The sequence below is a fragment of the Lissotriton helveticus genome, chromosome 6, assembly GCF_964261635.1.
Source record: "Lissotriton helveticus chromosome 6, aLisHel1.1, whole genome shotgun sequence".
NCBI lineage: Eukaryota > Metazoa > Chordata > Amphibia > Caudata > Salamandridae > Lissotriton > Lissotriton helveticus.
In genome coordinates this window covers 1,499,672,167-1,499,694,274 of record NC_136067.1, presented here as the reverse complement: position 1 = coordinate 1,499,694,274, position 22,108 = coordinate 1,499,672,167, and the positions used below count along the sequence as shown (strand labels likewise).

The 22,108-nt window shown below is 44.0% G+C and overlaps 1 protein-coding gene across 1 annotated transcript in view; it reads left to right on the top strand.

Moving 5' to 3' along the window:
- Positions 1-17,653, top strand: part of PEX13 (peroxisomal biogenesis factor 13) — a 149,776-nt gene extending 132,123 nt beyond the window's left edge. The window contains exons 3-4 of the mRNA XM_078649300.1: positions 563-688; positions 12,178-17,653. Coding sequence (XP_078505426.1) covers positions 563-688; positions 12,178-12,476 — 425 coding nt within the window. The 3' untranslated portion in view covers positions 12,477-17,653. The remainder of the gene's footprint in view (positions 1-562; positions 689-12,177) is intronic.
- The last annotated feature ends 4,455 nt before the right edge of the window (positions 17,654-22,108 follow it).

Below are 22,108 nucleotides of genomic sequence, written 5' to 3'. Positions count from 1 at the left end.
GAAGCTCTTAGTGGTGCGGTAGTAGTTAGGGGGAGTCCGCAGAGGGCGGTGCTGCCGTATTCAATACGTGGGATGACTAGCGCTTGTACTGCTGTTTGGAAGTCTTTGGCTGGGAGGTAGGGTTTAAGTTTCCTCAGAGTATTGATCTGGAAGTTCGCTCCCTTTGTTGCCTTGCTGATATGTTGCTGCATGTACCACAATACCCATAAAACACCAGGCCATGATGGCATCCCGATGGTTCTTTCAAATGTAATGAAGATTTATGCCCACCTTTAATCACATGAGTTTTAGACCTTGTGTCTATCTCTCAGTCCTACCATCTTTCTGGTCTATAAATATTCATATTTTGAAAAGGGGGTGGGGACAGGGACTGCATGAACCGTTGCATGCCTATTTTCCTTATTGACCCTGGGATTTCAAATCCTTAAGCAGAACCTTGATTTGGGAAGTAAATCTAAGAGGAAGCAAGGAAATATGTTTGAAACATAATATTCAGTAAGAGACTCTTTTGTGTTGTTTTTATGTTGGAATGTGTCATTATTAAATCTTCCTTTCATTTAAGTTACCACTAACTGGGCGAATGGAGAGGACGACCATGTAGTTGGAAAAGCTGATTATGATTTTACTGCTTCTACCGAAGAAGAGTTATCATTCTATGCTGGAGACATGCTTAATTTAGCTCCCAAAGGTACGTTGATCAGCATGCTTTGCTTGCTTCAGAAGGTTTCAAGGAAGCTGTCGCGAGCAGTTTAGTAACGAAGAAAATTACTTTTATGTAACCCTATTTTTTATTCTCTCTTTATTGCAATGTGAAAAATATACTATGTACTGGCAATCTAGCATCGAAACAATTTGCCTTATGAATTGTGCTTCCTATTGGTCCTTATTTATAACTCCAGTGATATGCACTTTCATCCATGTTGTTTCTAGCAGTTTAAAATGGTAAAATACTTGGTGACATAGCTAACGGGGCCCATAATCACATTCCCCTTATAAATATGAGCAGCATGATTGAGTTCCTTTCGAAAAAGTTCCAATCATCGATGGGAGCTTTAGAACCCTATGTGTCTTGTGGTTGAACAGGATTATTATGTTGTGTTATTTGGTAAATTAATTACTCCAGAACTTTCCTTAGTGATTTTTAAAAATCTTCTTTATAGCGAAACTTTGTCACAAAAAGAGCACACAGAGCACATTTACTTTGGTTCTGTTGACAATTAGCTTTCATATGTCTTTACATTTGTGCCTACATCCTGCGCCTTCACAGCTACGTCATCTTGCAGAACCTCTTCCCTCTCTGTCCTCCTATTCCTCTTTAGCAGCTGAACTGTGTAGTCAGCGGCAGAACAGTATTTGTGGAACTGTACACAGACTTTCATCAGTATCCATGTGTTAACGCTTTTCTCATAATACTTTAGACAAAGAGCTACATGGCCCTCAAACACAGTGGACATCGCCAGTGTATGTTGCCTTTTGGCAGATATGAGATTAGTGGTTGACAGTCATGTAGGAATTTAGTATCACTTTGCAGCAATGGGCCTTCATTCCTTTTCCGTAGCCAATGCAATGTAGCCTTAGTTATTAAATAACACACCTCCATCTCTGAGACTTGATGCACTTCTGATGTAGCGCTATCTATCACCACTTTAGATGTTTTTATTAGCTACATTATTAAATTTCAGTTGTCCCTCCTATGGCCTTAATATAATCTGACCCAAGTCCCAGGTTTAAATATGGTGTGTTAGCCTATTATATTTGTAAAGCTTCTAGTGCTTCTGTTATGTTATGTTATGTTATGTTAAATGAGTCTTGTTAAGCGCTCTAACACCCGGAGGTTTCATGTGTATTTTCAGACAGGTCCACCACGTACCAAACAGGTTTTCTAACATCTCCGAGACATTCTTATAAGTCATATTTGACACTCTGGTGCTATGTATCAGCCCGTCATTATTTTAAAACCTATTTCTCTGCTTTGTGCTCCGATCAGTGCCTTTAATGTATAAATCTGCCTTGTGTTCAACCCTATCATGTCCCATTTATTTTTTCATAGCCCCCGTTTGGTTTGTGGAATGGCTGTATAGTATATTCTGCTGTGATCAGCCCCCTCAGTGCAGGATGTCTCAAAACCCGGGATCTATGAAGGTGAAGGGAACGTCTGGGGAGAAAACTTGTGATATTAGCGTGCATCACCAATTGACCAATCAAATAGTGTCTCTTTTTCACTTTCCCCTAAGAAAGTCTGTTTTTGTGTGAAGACTTTGACAGATTTCACCTACCTCATTTAAATAAGTGGGCTATTATCCTGCAGTCACCGTTCCTCAACACTGTTAGCAGTTTGTTAAAATGCAGGGTTAAAGTGAATGAATGTCTGTGGGACAGGCGAGTATGAACTTTTAGTTTCAATAGTCACTCGCGAGCAAGGTACTCGATATGTTGTTGTAATATTGGTTATTGTATTTATATAGTTCAAACGTGGGTAGTATAGTGCCAAAACCTCCCACTTGTAGCACTGTAAGAAAGTAGGAAATCAGTTCCGATAAGAAAACAAATAAATGTGTTCGATAATATTGATGTTTTACTATATGAAGATGACTCCATGCTGTTGTTTGGAAGGAGCAAACTTACTCCAAATTTTGACACTTGACGAGTTGACACTTTTTACTAAACTTTTAATTTGTTTGACGCAGATGGATTAGTCACGCTAACGTACATATTGAAGCCCTGAAGAAGTCCTTGTAGGACGAAACGCGTTGGGTACTGTTCGCTGATGTGGTTTTTAGAAGAGAAAATAGACAAAAATGTTTTGAAAGAAGAAAGTCTCTTTATATGCATTTGGTGTGACTCCGTGTCAATTGTTATGAATATTGTTGTCTTGTCTGACATAGAAACTTATGCATGAAATAGTTGGATTTCAACACATATCCACTCTAATTTTAGGGTGCTCAACCACCACTCTGTTAGTCTGTTCTGGAATGTTCTTTCCATTTAGGAGTATAGAAGGGTTGTATTCCTGGTTCGTTGCACCACTGAGAATAATTGTATTTCTTCTTTTCTCAACACTTTGTTGGCAAGTGCGGGACATTAGTGCCTTGACCCTTCTTTCGCTCTTATGTTTAACTGTAGATATTAGGTCTTTAATATCCATGTTATTTGGCCATTTTTGCCACTGTTATTTCTAAGGCCTTTACAAATTGAAGAGGGGACAATCCTATTTAGTGCTGCTCTGTGGATGCACCTCTTTCGCGAAATATACACACTGCCGAGACTTTTTGCTTTGTGGTTTTACATCCTATTTCCATGTTGTTCTAACTGACTCTCACCCTAACGTTTTGCATTACTTTCTATAGGAAGAACAAGCTCATCCTTTCAAATTTATGGACAGACATCTCACCTGCATCTTCTTTTTGTTGACTCTTTCAGGAATTTGAATTAGCTTTCTAATGTCAAATAACGTTTGCGTTTGTAGAAATCCAGACTGATCACCGTGAATAAACTAGGGAAGGATGGTTGCTTATTATGCTGCTAATACTTTGTGCTGTTTGTCATTGATCTTTAGTAGGGCTATGTTTATGCCTATGAGGCACATAATTGATTATTTTTAGCTAGTTTGTTTATGAACACTACGCATTCTCCATTCCATTCTACATAAATTCACATTGTTGGTAAGTGGGGCAATCCATACAGAGACACAGGTTATATAAAATTCATGTGAAATGTCATGCTCCTTTTATTTAATTGCTTTCTGTAATTGCTCCGTATTAATACCCTGTCAAGCCACTGATGTGGCTCTTCCAAAATCTTTAGTAGAACAATTCCACTCAGATGTGTGTTGTTCTCTAAACATTTAGTCTATCTAAGTTACTGATGCAATTCTGTGGATCTACCTTCAGATGTTCTTTATTCAATGGCTTGCCTACCTTGCCTAGTGACATTGCAGTAAGATGTCAGACTCCTTGCTAGCTTTCAGTACAGTTCTTTTCCCATTTGCTAGAAGCATCTTTATGTAATTCAAGGAGTGATTTTTCTTAATTTTTTCCCCCGACGGAGTGTCAATTTCCCCTTAATCCCTGCTAGTGATTTATAATTAGGTCTTCATCATTCTCAAAAACTGTTGTCATGCCAGTATTTATTTATCTGTAGACTTGTTATCAAATGAATTAACCTTTTTCATAGTTTCAATTTCTACTTCATTTTACTGGTTTGAAGTCCCCTTTGATTAAAGCATTGTTGCCTCTTTTTTCCCAAGCCGCAATCTTGCCTTGTTGGCTCACCTTTGGGTAACCTGATTATTTTTTTTTCTTTTCCTTAAACCACTGCCACATGTTTGCTAGTGTGGCTTTTTCCCCGTCCCCCCTTTTCTTTGCCTGAAAAGAAAACTATTATCTCTACCATCGCTCGAGATAGTCTACAAGTATTCGTGAATTCTGTAGTTACCAAAAGCCTTGTGTCTGTCCTCCAGTCTTATTATTGGATGTTCTTCTACCTGCCAAGTATTTTCTTTTTTTTTTTTTTTTTGTAGAGTTTTATATAGCGGGAACTAGACCCGAACCGAATCAGGTATCAGAGCGCTTTACATAGCACAAGTTACGTTTCACATGATGACACACACTTTCATTTTTAGGCACGGGGAGATTAAGTGATTTGCCCAGAATCACAGGAGGTTTTTGGCGTCGTTACCGAGACTCGAACCCAGATCCCCAGGTCCGAGGTCGAGCGCCTTAGCCGTTAGGCCAGCTCCTCTCCCCTCCCCTTTTACAGTGATAATCACCAATTCTTGGGAGGACTCCTGGTAAACTGGTGGGGAGACCTTTCCTTGACCCTTTTCAGTTTCCCGACCATTTATATAGCTCTTTCTGGTTGGGTCCCTCAGTGCATCAGCCACCTCTATCCCAATGAGTGGAGGTCATATTTTGCAGGGGGGCACATACCTTTTGTCTAAACTTTTCCAGGGCATACAGGTTCATTGTAAAGAGTTCTCATACGTTTTTCATGTCCCCTTGATTATTGTTTTTCTCAGAGTGCTTGTGGGCTTTCAGTCTTTTGTCCCCAGTGTTTATAAATATTATACGCTACCCAAGAAGTTGTGTTTCTCCTGCCTACCAGTCTGCCAACGTATCTCTGGATGCTGCCTCAATTTCACATCTGTATCACAGTCCACTCCCACTTTTAGCTTGGCGGCTCCATCCTAGGCATGTTGTGACATGTATTCTCTCTTCAAGGGACTTTTTCAGTGAACTTCAGTCTTTTCAGACGTCTCAGTGAGTAATAGCATATCAAATTCAAAGAGAGGTCTCTTTCTACGTGAATTCAGTTGGGTCGATTGAGTTTTTAGCGGAGGCTCCTCCCATGTGTCAGGTGAGTGTGTGGAGCTCTAAAGGGGTGTTCAAGACATAATTCTCTTCACACTTACACACCTGCATTATTTCCTTCTCTGGGTTTCTACTGTCTTTCAAGTGTGATGGTCAGTTGCAGCCATGAGTGTGTATCTTGGCTATGCCATGCATCCTGTATGTGTGTTAGAGGTTTTTATTTATTTATTTATTTATTTATTTTATTTAATGCGATTTTATATAGCGCAAACTTTACCCGAAGGTGTCAGAGCGCTTTACATAAGAACCAGTTGCAAAACATAAGGATTTAGGATTACGTGCGTTACATAAAAGATACACACAGAAACAAATTGCAAATGTAAAAAACGTTAAAGAGCTCTCCAACCCCAACCCCAACGCCGGAAACAACGACATCACCCCTTCGCAAGACCTCTGCAACTCCCTCGCCTCCTACTTCCACAACAAGATCACGGACAGCACTCAACCAACGCACGCCACGAGCGAACCTCCGCCCCCCACCACCACCCTCCGCGCATGGATCCCGATCAGCACCGAAGACACCATCCGCACGATGAACTCCATCCACTCTGGATCCCCGACCGACCCTTGCCCTCACCACGTCTTCAACAAGGCCGGCGCTGTCATCGCACCCCACCTGCGGGACATCATCAACACCTCCTTCAACACCGCTACCTTCCCGGAGAGGTGGAAGCACGCCGAACTCAGCGCCCTACTAAAGAAGCCATCAGCCGACCCCACCGACCTCAAGAACTACCGACCCATCTCGCTGCTCCCGTTTCCCGCAAAAGTCATCGAGAAGACCGTCAACAAGCAGCTGGCCGCCTTCCTCGAGACGAACGGATCCCGAGACCGCCCTGATCGCAGCAACCGATGACATCCGAGCCCTGCTCGACAACGGAGAAACAGCGGCCCTCATCCTCCTAGACCTCTCCGCGGCCTTCGACACTGTCTGCCACCGTACCCTAGTACAGCGCCTCAGCAACGTCTGGATCCAGGAGAAGGCACTGGAGTGGATCACCTCCTTCCTCGCCGGAAGGACACAGAGAGTCCGCCTTCCCCCGTTCAGATCAGAAGCCACCGAAGTCATCTGCGGCGTTCCTCAAGGCTCCTCGCTCAGCCCAACCCTCTTCAACATCTACATGAGTCCCCTCGCAGCCATCGCACGCCAGCACAACCTCAACATCATCTCCTACGCCGACGACACCCAGCTGATCCTCTCCCTCCCCAACGACCCCGCCACCGCCAGAGCCAACCTACACGAAGGGATGAAAGAGGTAGCCAAATGGATGAAGAACAGCCACCTAAAACTGAACTCGGACAAGACGGAAGTTCTCATCCTGGGATCCTCACCCTCCGCCTGGGACGACTCCTGGTGGCCCCCCGCCCTAGGCAGCGCACCCAAACCAACAGACCACGCACGCAACCTGGGCTTCATCCTGGACTCCTCCCTCTCCATGACCAGACAAGTCAACGCCGTCTCCTCGTAGTGCTCCAACATCCTATGCATGCTACGCAAGATCTTCCGGTGGATCCCCACAGAGACCAGGAAGACGGTCACCCATGCCCTCGTCACCACCCGACTGGACTACGGCAACTCCCTCTACGCTGGAACCACCGCCAAACTCCAGAAGAGACTCCAGCGGATCCAGAACGCCTCAGCACGACGCATCCTGGACATACCCCGCCGCAACCACATCTCCGGACACCTGAGAGACCTGCACTGGCTCCCGGTCAACAAGAGAATCACCTTCCGTCTCCTCACCCACGCACACAAAGCCCTGCACAACCAAGGCCCAGGATACCTCAACAGCCGCCTCAACTTCTACGCTCCCAAACGCCAGCTTCGATCGACCGGCCACGCCCTCGCCGCCGTCCCCCGCATCCGAAGAGCCACCACAGGGGGAAGGTCCTTCTCCTATCTCGCCGCCAAGACTTGGAACTCCCTCCCGACCCACCTCCGCCTGACCCACCTCCGCCTGACCCAGGACCACCTCGCCTTCAGGAAGCAGCTCAAGACCTGGCTGTTCGAGCAGTAGCGGACCCCCCCTCCCTAAGCGCCTTGAGACCCTCCGGGTGAGTAGTGCGCTATACAAATGATTGATTGATTGATTGAAATGTACAAGATGTAAAGTCACACAAAGAAGAGACTGGTGATTATAGTTATTTCTATATACATAGGGAAGGGATATGACCGGATCTACTCTAAGAGTCACATAGGAATGGTAGAGAGTACATAGGTCTACTGCATATAATAGTGATTAGAGTGATCTCCATTTACAGCAAAGCAGAGTTCCATTAAGTGGGGTCGGGAGGGGGGATGCAGTCACAGCACCAAGGGAGGGACAGAGAAGGGCAGGAAAGTGAGACAAACGAGAGAGGGAAGCAGATAGTAACGAGTAAGACAGCGAGGAGTGTGTCAGAGGCAACAGGAGAGACAATAAAAAGGTCGCTAGGACACAGGGGGAGGTCAGAGAACGCTAAAATGGCGGAGGAGAAAGGTAGAAGAAGAAGCGATTCATAAAAGAAAATGGAAAATGGCGAGGAGCACAAAGGTCCAAGTCCGAGAGTCCAGGAAGAGGGCTGCCATAGCCAGCAAGTCCGGGGGGAGGGGAGAAAGGAAGTCCGCAAGTCACAGCCTCTTTGTCCAGTGTTGTGGTTGGTGTTGTAGCTTGCCTCTCAGTTTTCACAGATTCCTTTTGAGGAGTTAAACAGCACATTCCCGGTTTCTATGGGCGTTGTTTCGATGAAAGAGGTGTTTTTACGGACCTCTAAACTATAGTGGCAAAGAATTCTAAAGGTGCGCACTATGGGCCCCATTAGGATGGCGGGCGGACTTCAGTCCGCCAGCCACCCTAGCAGTGCTGGGTCTTGCACTGCCAATTAGGATGCGACCGCCACCCTGGCGGCTGCATCCCGCATCTTTAACATTGCGGCGGGTGCTGCTGTAAGCAGCTCCCGCCACAATGCCAAAGAGGCATGTTGTGCATTGCCATGCACAACGTGACCGGCCCCATGCGGTGCATACAACCTTGAGCATGGCAATGTATGGGGGTAGCATAGGTACCCCCCATGTGCAGCCCCCCACCACACAAGCAATTCTCACCATCCCGCCCATTGCCGCCATGAAAGGCCTGAACCGCCAGGCATCCTAATATGGATGGCGGTGACCATATTACCCCCGAGTTCCACCCGGCCGGCCATTGTGACGATTGCCGACCGGCGGAAAAGCGGCGGATGGACTTTCCGTCCGCCGCAGTACCCCCCGCCATGGTAATATGGCGGGGGGTAAATGTGGTTGTGATGACGGTCGGATCGCCACCGCCAGGCGGGCGGTGGCGATCCGCCCGCCTTCATAATCGACCCCTATGTTCCTGCTCATGCTTTGCACAAGTTTCTTTTGCTTTGCTTTGGTTCTTTTTTAGGGCTCGGCCTACATCCCACGAAGTGAGTGTGGCTTAAGAGTCCTTTTCTGAGCAGTTCGACAATCTAACCTACGAATTCCAGAGAAGCGCGTGATTTTTGCTCGTAATTTATGGCAGCTGCATGGCAATTGGCCCTCGCGTGGCTGAGTTTTTACAAGCCAGCACGCAATAGGCCATAGAGTTGCTCCACTTCCTGCATATTCCGTGCGGAGACGCGCAGCAGAAGGCTATATTTCATCAATTACCTTCTGTCAGGGGCCGCAGTAATTGAAGCCAGGTGCTGGGCGCGCGTGCACCATTCTTTGCTGTCTGCTCTATGAAGCTTTTCCACTTCATGTGGCTCGCGCACTGAGACCGTGTTAATCATGTCAGCACAACACTCTAATCCATACCGCAAACTTTTGCACTTTAATATTTACGTTTTAAAGCGTTTACATTTATGGTGTGAACACCTCTGTGATTCTGACGGTTGCAGTGCCCTGCAGCAGGACAATAATGCTTTGAAAGTGGCCGTAGTCAGGCAACCTATTAGCATATTACCTGTATTATTGTGATTTCTGAAGCAATACAGGGCATTTCGCGTGTACTTGATCTGTATCACTTTTCCCCCCTAATTGTGATGCAGCTGTTTCATTTGCAGAATAGTTCCCAGAGTTGCTGTGCTGTGTGGAAGAGGCACAGTTGTGCGTTTCCACCCCTTTTTTCCCCACGTTTGAAATTTAGATTGTAAACCACATGGACGTAATGTACAAACATCCCCTGTCCCATTACCAGAGGTGCTGTGCTGTCCATGTGTTGTGCGCTCCCAACCTAGCACAAACTAAGAAGTAGGCTTTCAGTAACGAAGACACAAAGTATACAAGTAGACCGCACAATGACACACAGCCTTAGGCCCTACACGGTAGCTGTGTTGGAAAGTCCAACCTTGTAATAGAAGGAGTGGCCGTGCTTCTTTATTTAAGGCTCTTGTTGGTACCTGGAGCAAATCAACCGTGGTTTGCTCATAGACTAATTAATCATGCTGGTACTCGGAGCAATTCATCCGTGTTTTGCTCATAGTTTATTTAGGGTGATCAGAGTTGTGAGTATGCAGGGTGAGCAGAGTGTGAGTATGCAGGGTGAGCAGAGTGTGAGTATGCAGGGTGAGCAGAGTGTGAGTATGCAGGGTGAGCAGTGTGTGAGTATGCAGGGTGAGCAGTGTGTGAGTATGCAGGGTGAGCAGTGTGTGGGTATGCAGGGGGAGCAGTGTGTGAGTATGCAGGGTGTTCAGTATGAGTATGCAGGGTGATCAGTATGAGTATGCAGGGTGATCAGTATGAGTATGCAGGGTGATCAGTATGAGTATGCAGGGTGATCAGTATGAGTATGCAGGGTGATCAGTATGAGTATGCAGGGTGATCAGTATGAGTATGCAGGGTGATCAGTATGAGTATGCAGGGTGAGAGTAGGCAGGGTGAGCAGAGTGTGAGTAGGCAGGGTGAGCAGAGTGTGAGTAGGCAGGGTGAGCAGAGTGTGAGTAGGCAGGGTGAGCAGACTGTGAGTAGGCAGGGTGAGCAGACTGTGAGTATGCAGGGTGATCAGTAAGAGTATGCAGGGTGAGCAGACTGTGATAATGCAGTGTGATGAGTATGAGTATGCAGGGTGAGCAGAGTGTGAGTATGCAGGGTGAGCAGAGTGTGAGTATGCAGGGTGATCAGTATGAGTATGCAGGGTGATCAGTATGAGTATGCAGGGTGAGCAGTGTGCACACATTACCACACATCAGTGCACGCTTTCACCATGCACACAATACCACACATCAGTGCACGCTTTCACCTTGCACACAACACCACACATCAGTGCACGCTTTCACCATGCACACAATACCAGAGTGCCGTTGAGGGCAGAGTGCCGTTGAGGGCAGAGTGCCGTTGAGGGCAGAGTGCCGTTGAGGGCAGAGTGCCGTTGAGGGCAGAGTGACTGTTCCAGAGAGAGCAGGGTATGCTTGTGCGCTTACACAGTACACTGACACACAGGAGCTAAAACAAAGAACAGCTGAACACGTGTCTTGTTACACAAGGTTCCAAAACACAAAGGTAGGTTACACTATGCTTAATTCCACAAAACTCACGCTATATACGGCTGAAAAATAGCAGAAGGCGAGGATAATGAAATTCAACAGTACTGCGAAAGCATGGCTTACATTACAAACAAAGTCTTGCAGTTGCCCATTGTAAATGACAATGCCATTTATTTAACGATTAAGCTATTGGCAATGTAAAGGACAATGCCATTTATTTATGATTTGAAGAAAAAAAAGAAATGTCATGAGCAATGCCAATAGCTCTACCTTTAATGATGCCGAGACATTGCATTGTAAATGCTTGTTTCTTTTTTCAAACGGTGCTTTCCAAGGGCTTCAACACGTTATTTAATTTTTTTTGTTATTAAATAAAAGATGGTTGTTTGACTCAAGTTTTCTGCTGCTTCGCTTTCCTGTGCCATAGGCTTGCTTTGTCAGCTGAGTCTCCTGTATCACATTCACTGCTACCTTGCAGGGTTTCTGTAGGATCAGCGCTATTGTCCCGCTAACTTAATATTTACTTCTTACCTTTCCACAGTCTTGTAGTTAGTCACTCAGGTTTTGACTTTCAATACTTCGAGGTCGACTTCCAGGTCTTTCCCGATCACTGAAGACAGTTTTATGACTACACAGCTTAGTTGTATCTTGTAGAGCTGGAAAGACAATTATTGGCTGAGTTTGAACAGTTCAATATCCCAAGTACTCCCTCTTGGCCCCAAACACGTCCTCCTGCAAAGTTGTCTACTTGCCTCTCTGAATCACTTCAGTATCATTACCAAAGTTGTTTCATCAGGACATTGTAACTGTTTGCCTAAAAGCGTGTATCATGGATTCGTAACCACAGAAGATGAAAGAATGTGGCCATAAGGCAAATGCGTCTATAACATTGCGTGAATCCTGTGTGGGTCAAGGTAATGTAATACACAACGTTAAATTTCAAAAGAATGAGTCTCTTATTGTACAACACTTTTGTGACTTGCTTGCAAGCTATGATTCACTTTGGGATGCCTAGCCCAAGCACTTTGTAAAATTTAGCAACATTGAGCGTTCTGCTTTGCCTTATTTATCCTGCGCATGCTACTTATTAATCTTAGTGCATAGTGAATGATGGAAGAAATGGCTGACTTAGCAGGCCTTTGCCGTATTTGTAGTCCATATATGTGCCTACGTGTGTTGGGCCATCATGAGCACAGATGTTTTCCTTGGTTTCTATAAATTTTAATGGATAGATGGCTTGCCTAGATTGTAAAATAACAGTTTTTGAAAAAAGTTGGGACTGGTATGATTATCATGGTGTTCGTTGTTTGGGTTGCTTAATAACAGACTGTGTGTTTATTATCAGAGCAACAACCCAAGATACGGGGATGGCTGCTGGCAAGTCGAGATGGTCAAGCAACAGGACTGGTGCCCGCAAATTACATTAAAATCCTGGGAAAACGAAGAGGAACGAAAGTGACCGCGCTGGCAAGTATTGCAGAGCAGCAACCACCATTCACCGACAGGACACCAGCCTTGGGAGCTACTGCTCCTGTGACCCCCGAGGAGCAAGAGGCTGCCTTCGAATCTGTATTCGTGGATACAGGCAAGATACCATGCCCCCGGGACTTCCCTGCCACGAGAGGAGACCGAATAGACTTATGAGCAGCACTAGCAGACTGTAAAACATTTGCATTGTCAGGGGAGTAGGCACGTTTTTGTCAAACCAGTTTGGTTTTATTTCCCACCAACAATATGGTAGATCGCCCTGAAATTAATGACGAAACCGCCGCCATTTTAGAACAGGGAGAGTGCTACGGTAAGGCTGTCGCAGATCTGAATTCTTTTGAGCTGAGCAACATTATTAAGCTTCTACGGCGTCAGCTGGGGCAGGTTTGAATAATTTCTTTAGTCCAGTGTATTGGATATATTGTATGATTGAAATTACTTTGTTGATGTCAACATGATTTTGCAAGCCCATGGATGTAAGCAAACATCAATACTTGCTGAGCTAGACCAGCCAGACATTTACATTTAACATGGAGGTAGGTAGCATCAACTGCAAGAAGCAGGATCAGCTTAATTTATTTCTGTACTAATATGTTTGCATTTTCATTGATTTTCGTGCCCTTGCCTCCACGGATATTGGCTGCTTCTTTCTTTTAATACAGCACTTGTTAACAGCTGACAATGTATGTAATGTAATGTAAGGTACACATATATAACGCGCGGCTGTCACCCAAAGGGTGTCCTGGCGCTTAAGATATAGATCAGCAGGAGAAAAAGAATCAGCGTGTATAGAGACCTATATCTGACAAGTAGCTGCAAAGAATGGTTAATCGAATTGTGTGCAATCTTGATGATTTTCCTGTTATCTCATCATGGAAAAAAACAAAACCGGAGTATTTTCAAGTCTCCTTAAAATTTTGCACGTGCTTCCTCCTTGGTACAATTAGATTCATTGCGACGTTTGTCTCTTGTCTGCAAGTGATAATCATATGTTGACACTGCATTTTCATTACCATTTTCTAGGAGATCTTGGATTATCAAAGCACGTAGCAATTTACATTCTCTTTTATTTCTAGTGCCTCCGCAAAAGTACATGTTCAAAGTGTTGTTTTTTTTTTTTGCACTTCATAAAACACTTCCAGTCTGTCTGGTTGTTTGTTTCAGAATGCCTATTTGTTTACCTACTGACTAGTTGGTTGCATGCTTGCATGTAGCAGTTTTCCCAATTGCACATTTTTCTTCCAGATCTAGCTCTGGAATAGGTTGATTGGCTGCTTCTCTATGTTTTCCCTGTGGCGCGATTTTACATTCTCCAGGTAGCCTTCTCTTATTTCGAATCCTATTTCACTTTAAATACTTGGCAGTAAATAAAGACGTTCTCTATGACCATTTCCTTCAAATTTAAAAGTAAGGTGTTTTTATATATCATAGTATCCCAATAATTTTGGATTTCACCCCAATGCAGTTGTTCCTTTCAAGCCCCCTGTCTGGTTCATTTGTACCTCGTGAGTTTGTTGACATTCAGTAGTCAGATCCCACCCTGCAAATCAGCATGTTAACCTAGCAATAGTCTAGAATAAATTTCCCTTCGAGAGTTTCTGAAGTCGTTGTAAGATGTAATATTTTGCCAAGAATTAACCTTATAGGTTTTTTTTTATTTAGTAAATGACTTCAGTGGATGGAAATGTTACCATGCATAATTCCTAATGTGCATATTTCAAAGAAAATGTTTACATTCTAGACTATTAGCTACAGTTGTAATAGTCGACGAGGGTCAAATGTAACCATGCTAGGTGAACAAATGTATTAGATCTATATTTCAAACAGCCGTGTTCTTTCAGCCGCAAGCTTATCTGTATAGTTGACTCTCCCATCATTTATGAAGAGTAGTTGTATAACAGTCTACTGACTTCAAGGAACACACCTTAAGAGTGTCCTGCATTGCATTAATTGTTCGACAAAGTCCAGTCTCATTAGTGCAATTTGAGTTTCCCTTTTTCCATCAGTCATAATTCTGAAAACAGCCGCTGTAGTTAAAAGCCTACAAAGTGTTTTAATGCATCGGTTTCAGAAGACTTTCACTTTAGAACCTTCTTTATTTTTATGTTGCTCAAGGGTGACTTTTGTTTTTCTTTATTCCCCACTGTAGTTTTCTATTGTACATCTAAAGCAATTTCCTTTTTACAGTGGACTGTTTTTTCTTCTCCAATGTAATCTCTTTGTATGTGTCTATATATCTGCTTCGTGATTTTTGAAGAACTGTACAATCCTACGCTTTACATGCAGATCGTGAAAAATGGGGGTGTTCATTGCTGAAATATAGAGGCCTTTGGGGAAGGAATACTTGCAACTGTATTTAAGATGGTAGCATTAAATACTCGCCTCCTTTAATTTAGTGTTGGAATCTGTGCATGGCTTTGGAGTTGAAACCTCATCTTTAGTGACCTTTTGGTTAAAGCAACTGGCCAAATGTTTACTGCCATGACTTGATGCCCAGTCTTGATAACCTGTTAAAACTAACCCTGGGCGAAGCACTATGCTACGCTCGCGTAGTTTGCGAAGTTTTCGCAACTTCGCACTACGTGAGCAGCACGTAGCACAGTGCGAACATGCGTAGTGCAGCGTAGCGTAGTGCAGCGGTCATTTTTTGCTTGTTCGCGGTCCTGAACGTCATGTTCGCGACCGTGAGCAAGCAAAATGACATTCCGGTGAGATTCTCAACGCGAGGAGGTCAGGTTTCTCATTGTGAGTGGTTGCGCATGCTCGCGACTGCTCTCAATGAGAAACTACCTGTTCGCGTTGAGAAAGCTGCCGCTCGAGTAATAATCTACTCGAGCAGCAGAAAACTACAGCTCGCACTGTGCAAGATGCCGTTTTCAATGCTTGCACAGTGCAGGATGCTTGTCCGCACTGTGCAATCATTGAAAACGCATCTTGCACAGTGCGAACATGCTACTACGCAGCTCGTGTAGTGCTACGTGAAGTTCGCGTAGTGCGAAGTGCACTTCGCGTAGCGCTACTTCGCGAACTACGCCCACCCTTAGTTAAAACTTTCACCTGAATACTATGAAGAATATGATGATTTTGCCAAATATGGCATACAGGCTAGACTTGGGCCCCAAAGTGTATCTGATTTGTGTAGCCTCATCACTTCTGAAATATGAGGGCTTTATTTTTTAGACTGGTTCCTCAAACATACAACCTTTTTACAAACTGTATGTGCAAATAGTGTGCAGTAGTGTAGCAAATAAAATGGACTTCTATACTGAAAATGTTGTATCCGACTAGAGTAACCAATCAATATTTGAACAACCCCATTATAGACCATCTAAATCTAAAAATACTAATGCATTTCATGGATTTCTCGTGAGATCACTAGAGGAATTCCAAATTTTCTCAAAAACACGAGCTTATCCTCCTCTCCTGCCACCTCCTTTATTGTGCTTATCCTTTTGTAGATCCCATGCTAAAGAGCACTTTTTGCTTTCTCTACCCTTTGTTCTTGGCTTTTTACTGTGCGTTCATATACAAAGTGAATTTCCAGCTTCAAGTGGTGAAATCTTAAAATATCACCCTTTTCAATCTTTCTCAAAATAGGCCACTCCCAAGAACAGTCTCTCAATGCTGCACTTCTCTGACATGGAATATGATCTTTTTGGAGAATCTGATCACATAATCTCATCAGATAGCTCCGTCAAGTTGTGCACCCCGAAAAGTCATCTCTGAATGGGCACTTTTCATGGAGCCAGGTCATTCAGTGGCAGCAGTGATAGACCATTCTATTCTGAGTTGTTTGCACACACATGAGAGGTCTATCTGTTTTGGTCTATTCCAGGAAGCTTCAGCTGTTTGTGTGAACTTTTTATGCAAGTGGTTCACCAGTACTATCTGTTTGACTTTCCAGGTTCTTTCTCTTCAAAACAAACCTTGTGCCTTCCTCTAACTGCTATTAAATGAACACTGAAATAACTTGAGTCCAGAGATCACCTGTTCTTCTGGTTGAGTAGTTGTTATACTAAAGATACACCCAGGTAGAGATACCCAATGTTGAAGAAACTGCATTACAGGTAGGTATTGTTTCTTTTTATTTATGACCAATCAATTTAACAGATTTTTAGGACCTTTCAACAAAAACAGTAGGTCATGCCTTTTCTTGCTGGTTCTGTGTGCGGTACCTTCTGTTTTGCACCATAAAGGATAATTGGTGCATTACCATAGGTAAATGATTTCAAGTCACATGATCACCGCGGAGTTGGACACTTGCATATGCAGCTAGTAGATCACTTGCTCCTTGTTTTCGAAAAAAAGCTGCTGAATTGAAAATAAGTTGCACAGTCCATTCAATCGAGTTAACGGATTGGCTTAAGCTTGGCCGTGCTCAGTTTTCCCCCTTTTTAAGAAAGAAAATGCACTGTATTGTTTTTAAAACCTACTTTTTGTGCTATAATATTTTTATAAAATTGCCTGGACATAACTTGGGATTGGAATTCAGCATTTTCTTGATTTCTATGGATTCTTATGTGAAGCATCATTCAACCTTTTTGCTCATAAACACAGGACATCTCATTGCAAAGGGTCATGGAGATTGCATTATCTATGTTATGTAGAGTGTTAATTGTGCTCATTGTCACACCCAGTGTGCTTTTAAGACCACGCTCTTATTAACAATTTGAAAAGATTAACTACCTGATGCATGTTCAAAAACTGTTCATGGGAGAACTATGGTAAACTGTCGTAATTATTTTAACAATAGATCTGTTGGTGATACCTATAACTTGCGCCATTTCTTTTTTTTTCTACACCAGTCTTCATTATATGCACAGCAAGAACAGGATAAACAACACTGCGTGTGAATATGTAGCTACAATGCCTATTATTTATTCGCCCTCAGGAAAACTCACACGTATGTTTACTGTAATGAAAAAAGGAGTTAAATGGGCAAACTGTGGTAGTTTATGCCTACAAAGGTTGCACATCACTCATGATCTCTTTTTGCCGCTGTGTTGGGTACGTCAACATATTTTGTCAACCCTCTCCCCTCCTGACAAATGAGGAGTCTTTATTTAGTGTGTCTGCCTATTCGATTGTTTCACTTACTGTCAATAATCCTTTTGTGTTCTTCAAAGCATACTGGCAACGGCCAATATTGTCTTATGATTTGGGACTTTGTCAGTTGAGTAAATCCTTGTTTAGCATATGATTGTCACAACATTAATGACGCTGAGATACTTTCCATGCCAGCTTGTATTGAATAACTAGGATAAAAGTGAGAAGATAATGATATTTGAAAATATAATTTGTAATACTGTAAAAATAAATGTATTATAATATTCTGCACGAGTCTGTTGCATTTTGTTGGTCTGCCCCCTTTGTTTGCAGAAATGTGGTATATTAAATACTAAAAACAAAGGTATTATAGCATTGTTTGCATAAAGGGGCATTCTTTGCATTGCAATTCTCCTAACTAAATCTGATGTCCCGCATTTTATACTTCATTTTAATTCTTTTCCCTCTCTTTTGTAATGGTTTGTGTGTCTGTAAACTTTGAATTCACATCCTGTTTCAACTCTCTTTTACTGATTTCCACAACAGAAGTATCCCTAACCATACGTTAAATCAAAACAAAAATACAATGGAAGTAACTCCAGAGCTTAGTATCCCGAGGCCCTGTGGTATCCGATGACAAATTGCAGGTGGTGATTTAGTCATGTCTGCAACTGCTCTTAAAAGTGTTTTTTCTAATGACCAGAAGGATAAGAGACATGTAGTTTGTAATAGGGATGTATTGGTTTAGCCCAGGGGGGTCTCCCAACCGTTTCACGTAGTGAGTGCTACTTATGATCAGTGAAAATCATTGTGAGCTACTGAAGGCCAAGCCACTCGCGCACTGATACCGGACACCCCCACACCCAATTTCATAAAATCTAGGCCTAATGTCCAAAGAGCCTAAGAATATGGTTTGAAAAAAATACTTTGACTAGAGGCACTAAGACGGGGATGCCATGTGTGTCAGAGAGCGCTTCGTCTTTGGGGCATGTATGAACATGTGTGAGAATGAATGGGATATCCATGTATTTAAAGTGAAGAAACCTGTTTCATAAAATATTAAAACATAATTGGCTTTATTGTACATAGAGAAAAACATTGACACAATGTTTCATAAAAATATTTTTATACACTTTAAATTTCTAAAATTTGAAACGCATGACAGTATTTTTCAGTTATAAATATAGCATAGTGTCTACTGGCCACTGAGAGCAAGATTCCTGCTATTTGTAAATGCAACATTTTGAAATGGAATAAAATCAAATATTGCAATTGTAATTGTAAACAGCATGTTCGAGGCATGTGGGCTGCTGAATTCACATCTTATGTATAGATCGCCGCCTAGTGTTGGGTCCGGATGATTGCACATTGTTGTCCTGGAAGAGTCTTCGAAGAATCACGAGATAGGTGGCTCCTTCCCTGGACTACAGTGCGCATGGGCATCCTCTCCATCCTCAGATTGTTTTTTTCCGCCATTGGGTTCGGATGTACTTTTCTTTACTCCAGCTCGGAAACTTTTCTACAAGGCCAAAAGGCCTTCGGGGTCGTCGGTATTGTTCTTTCGATCGGTGCCGAGTTCTTGTTCCAGTTTCTTTCGAAGCAGGACGTCGAAGAGAGACGTGTGGCCTTTTCGACACCAGAGGCCCGATCGTCGATGGAACGGAGCCCGTTCAAACGATGCCCCCTTTGTAACTCAAAATACCCGCACATCGATGTACACCCGATGTGCAACAAGTGCTTATCACCAGACCACAACGAGGACAACTGTCTAGCTTGTGCTCAGTTCCGGTCAAAGAAGACGCTTAGGCTCCGACGTGCAGCAAGACAAACAATGACGAAGCCAGCGCCCGACCCGGTGAATATCTTCGACGAAGACGACGATGAGGTCGTCGAGACTGAGGATCCAGAACAGATGTCGGATCCAGGTTCGGAGCACGACTCCAACTACTATGAAGACGACGAAGAGCACATCGTTGAAGATGAAAACGTCGAGGAGGTAAGGGACGACGTGTCTCCCATCGGAGCCGTCGATGACGACTCGAGTGATGAACCAGGCCCAGCAGTGGGTACTGGGCCTAAACAAGACACTCTTAAACTTTCCAAGGCTCAGGTCGAGGCATCGCCGAAAGGCCTTAGCCAAGATCATGACAAGCATTCTATAGCCCCGCGTCTCGGCCCGGCTAAGAATATTTCACACGAGCCATCGGTCGCCAAACTGAAAGCAAAACCGAAAGCTATCGAGGCAAAAACGAAACCGAAACTGCTAAAGACAGCCATCGGATCGAAGAGTGCAAACACATCAGAATCGACGTCGAAAAAGTGTCGACGACCCTAAAAGGTCAACCACAAAGGGTGTCGATCCGAAGATTGGTGCGCTAAAGTTCATCGCTAAAGTACGTCGAACCAACGAGGTCGGCGTCGACAGACAGCGACATAAACAAAGGACTCGACTCTCAAAAGGCCCTTGAACCGTGGCACTGAGTCAAAAAACAGCTCGTCAAAGCCCTCGAGCCAAAAACCAAAGGCGCCTCGAAGGAGCAAGTCGAATCGATAAAAAAGAGCGCACCTCCGACGCAACAAGCAACAAAGTCGACGCAAAGCAAAAAGCACGACGACAAAGCGAAGTCCGTTGGTCCCATATCAACGCCGGCCCCAAAGCCGCCGATAAAATTCGGACTGCCCCCAACAGCACGGCCTAAGGCGGTGGATCCGAAAAAAGGGATCGAACCTTCCAAAACTGTGTCACTTGGAAAAAGGAGTCATCTTCAAGAAGCGAGTGTTGTGTATCAGGAGCCCTCCTATGATGAACAGTCAAAGTTCCATATCGACGCTGACACTTGTACACTTACTATTTATCAAAGAAAGATCAGGTCGGAAAATCCACTGAAATCCTATAAAATTCCACTAAAAAAGAAAAGGGACTCTTCCACATCGCCTGTCCTTTTTGAGAGTGTGCAGTATCATGGCCAAGACACTTATGCATACTCACCCACACGCTGAGGAGCTGGGGTATAACTATGAAGAACAATATAATTACCCTGCGGACAATGATCAAGATGACCAGGCTCAAGCCTTGACAGACACTAATGACCAGGGGGAGTCACAACCTATCCCTGATACTCCTTCTTATCCTGTAAAAACTTCGCCAACAGAAGATACAGCGGCGTTTAGTGCACTAATAGAGAGGGCAGCACATAATCATGATGTGGACATGCATGCTGACTCAATTGAGGAGGATTTCTTGTTTGACACTTTCTCCACTTCAGAGAAATCAGTTAAAACATTGCCAATGTTAAAGGGTGTCCTCAAACACGCAGGAGACATTTTTAAGGAGACCACCAGAGCAAGGGTTGTTAACCCCCGAATTGAAAGAAAATACAGACCGGCGCCTGTGGACCCTACATACATTAAGGGACAGTTGCCGTTGGACTCTTTGGTGGTATCCAATGCTCGTAAACGTGCCAACTCCCAAACTACTGGTGATGCTCCTCCTCCAGACAAAGAGTCTAAAGTGTTAAAAGCTTCTGGAAAGAGGGTGGCTGCACAAGCAGCTAACATCTGGAGAATTTCCAACACACAGGCCCTATTAGCCAGATACGATAGGGCACATTATGACACATTAGAGCAACTGCTACAACATTTGCCTGATGCCTACAAAGAAGGAGCAGAAACACTGATACAGGAAGGAAAACTCATATCCAACGCTTCCATTAAATGTGCGCTGGACGTAGCAGACACTGCTGCCAGAGCCATCGGCACAAGTGTCATGCTCAGAAGGCATGCTTGGTTGCGTATCTCGGTTCAAACCAGAGATTCAAACCACTTTATTAAATCAGCCTGTAAACCCTGATTTTTAATTTGGTCCTGATGTGGACTCCATCTTAGAAAAGATTAAAAAAGACACAGAGACAGCCAAATCTATGGGGGCCTTCCAGTCGCAACAATTCAGAGGTGGTTCCTTTCGTCGCTCCAATAACAGAGGAGCTTCAAGAGGTCAGGCATCCCAGCAGACTCAATACAATAAAGGGAACACGCAAACCACCTATAATAAAACAAGCAGAGGTGGATACCGTGGCAACAGCAGTAAAGGCAGAGGACGAGGGAATAACAACACCAGATCCTCCGCCAATACTAAACAGTGACGCCTTGTCGCTGCCCCCGGACCATATAACACCGGTCGGGGGCAGATTACAACAGTTCCTGCCAGTCTGGGAAAGTATTACCACAGACAGGTGGGTAAGACAACTCATTCAGTATGGTTATTGTCTAGAGCTAACATCCACTCCACCCAACATACCCCCAAAGCACCGTCCTATGTCCGCAGAGCACATAGACTTATTGCAGCAAGAAGTTATCAGCATGCTGCAAAAAGGGGCCATAGAACTCGTCCCTATTCAGGAACAGGGTACAGGGGTGTACTCTCTGTACTTCTTAATCCCCAAAAAGGACGGGTCTCTCAGGCCTATACTAGACCTCAGGCCCCTAAACCAATACATCTTGTCAGAACACTTTCACATGCTCACTTTACAGCAAGTTCTACCATTACTCAGGGAGATTTCCTCGCAACCCTAGACCTAAAGGATGCGTATTTCCACATACCAATACATCCAGCACACAGGAAGTATCTCAGGTTTACCATCAAAAATCAGCACTACCAGTTCAAGGTACTGCCTTTCGGGGTGACAACAGCCCCCAGGGTGTTTACCAAGTGCCTAGCGACAGTGGCTGCACACTTACGAAGA